The sequence below is a fragment of the Perkinsus marinus genome (assembly GCF_000006405.1).
Source record: "Perkinsus marinus ATCC 50983 genomic scaffold scf_1104296963936, whole genome shotgun sequence".
In the NCBI taxonomy this organism is placed as follows: domain Eukaryota; phylum Perkinsozoa; order Perkinsida; family Perkinsidae; genus Perkinsus; species Perkinsus marinus.
Window position 1 is genome coordinate 1 of NW_003204898.1, and position 2,149 is coordinate 2,149.

A 2,149-nucleotide genomic window follows, 5' to 3' on the forward strand; every position below is an offset into this window, starting at 1 on the left:
AGATGCGGTTCCCATACCGCACCTCATTGAGAACGTCCGTGTTGGTGACTATGGCCGGGTTTGAGTTGAACTCCAGGAGATAGGGCTTGAGGTCAGCACCAGGGAGGACGTCATAACCGAAAAACTCACCGCCGATTATGGTACCGTTTTTCCACTGTCTAGTAGACCTACTACTATTGTGTGGAAAATACGCACATGCTCAACTACGTATATATGGAAATTCCGAGGGACTTTCGACAAGTTTTGGGACATATCTGTATACTTATACCGTAAATCCTATGGAAACCTCTTTAATAAGTGGGGAAACTCTCAAGCTCAACCGAGGAAAGCGAACATATATTTCTCAACACTGATCAGCTCTCATCTAAAGAGGAGACCATCGAGAATGTCCTTGCCTGCTCAGAGAGCCACGAGCTCCCTCTAAAGTCACTGTTGCCATTTCCATAATGATGGGCTCGAGCACACGACAGTACCATGTGTTAAGCCACCACGAGGCGTCTCCCTCAGATGACGAAGTTGATGCTAAGTATTCACACAAGCGTTGGATACTCCTGAAGGATACCATTTTCTGGCTAGCGATTTCAGCATGGTCCGCACCAGGTCGATTCCTGCTTCCTAGTTTTATAATAATCTCCAAGCTTTTTCTGAACTGCCTGGTTCGTTAGATGTGCACAGCGATTAGTGATATCGGAACAATATTCACTCAGAGTGCGCCGTACATATCCACGAGCAAAATACGCCTACCATGATTACTAGGACAGTAAGCGGATACTATGAGCACCTTCAACGGTTCCGTTCGCGTTATCAAGAGGAACATTCTGAGGTCGCATTTACACCCGTCCAAAAGGAGAGGATCACTAATGTATCGTTGAATGACAGCCTTAGATGGCCGTCCCTTTTCGAGGCCCTTTAAGTACTCTAAGGCGGTTTTCCGGTCGAGAATCTGAAGTGTTGAGTATTTCCACAGGCAAGGACGTAGGGCATCATATTATATAGCCACTATATCGAGTAACAGAGCAACTATAGAATTTCTTATTCCACATGGTGAGTCTAAGGTGAATCAATTGTATCGTGCTTCACACCAGTGGTAATGTCGAGATAGTATGATGATGATCATACTTTTATTCCCATGCCCCTATTCAACGACGCCGGCTTCACGATCCAGCAAGATTCTTCTCGTGATTCCTTCACGGCTGCAATAGCCGCTCTAATTTCCTGAACTCTCATTCTCTCCACTGATGCTTGGCGACCGTCACCTTCAACAGAATGTAAGTCTCGGGTAACCACTTGCATTGGTTCTCTATAGATCGTAATTCTTTAAGGCCCTTTCGGACCGCCGAGACCAAAGAGCATTTATTCCCGAACTCGGGCATTTTCTGAAGCTTGTTAACATATACAGTGCCTTCTCCTCTGGCCAGGTGACCGCCAGCAGCTGCGAGAGCATCTGGTCGGAGCTGTCGCCACACCCATACAGTCCTCTGGGTTGACCTATGAACAGATTCGGTTGTCCCAGTCTTCAAAATTTCATGTTAGGAGTACTAATATGAGTTCAACATCATGTATGATGCATCAAACTGGTCCTGGCTGAGACTTTTCCCAAGGAATTGCTCTCGTATGGGCTCTGTTGGTTTTTGACAATGAAACTCCGCTGGACGGATGTATGCCACAGTTTTCCCGCATCCCTAGACTTCCAAGTCCGTAGCGATACTATGATTATAAATAAATGTATACAGACATGTGTCACCTGTTGTCCACTTTCTTCATTTTATCGATACCGTAACCCAGCGAAGTCAACTGTTGCCGTACCATAACGCCGTTATTGCTCTCACCGACGTCGGCTACTTTCTCGCAGTATGTACTTTCCATTGAGACTGCTCCTTTCGTCATTATATCACAAAACGGTTATACAGGTCTGGTATGGTCGCTTGTTCTCACCATAGCAAAATGGGCATGTCTCGGCTGACCATAGCGCGAGGACTTCCAACACACAAGGATTGTCTCTTTCGATGAAGTTCCTCTTTCGGCCTCTCCTATAACTGCTCGTATAAGAATATTGTATTCCAAACATTCCAACACGAGTCCCGAATCAACTGTTGTATTCTACTATTGTTGGCTCAAGCATACTCAAGCTTGAGCCAACGATATGACT

General features: G+C 45.7%; 1 protein-coding gene across 1 annotated transcript; it reads right to left on the reverse strand.

Moving 5' to 3' along the window:
• Positions 1-430: 430 nt before the first annotated feature.
• Positions 431-1,866, reverse strand: Pmar_PMAR020027 (hypothetical protein; the record flags this gene model as incomplete). Its single annotated transcript, XM_002771076.1, has 5 exons — positions 431-551; positions 598-740; positions 782-943; positions 1,257-1,488; positions 1,745-1,866. Coding segments are annotated over 5 exons (780 nt in total), but the record flags the coding sequence as incomplete, so codon positions are not given.
• Positions 1,867-2,149: the final 283 nt, after the last annotated feature.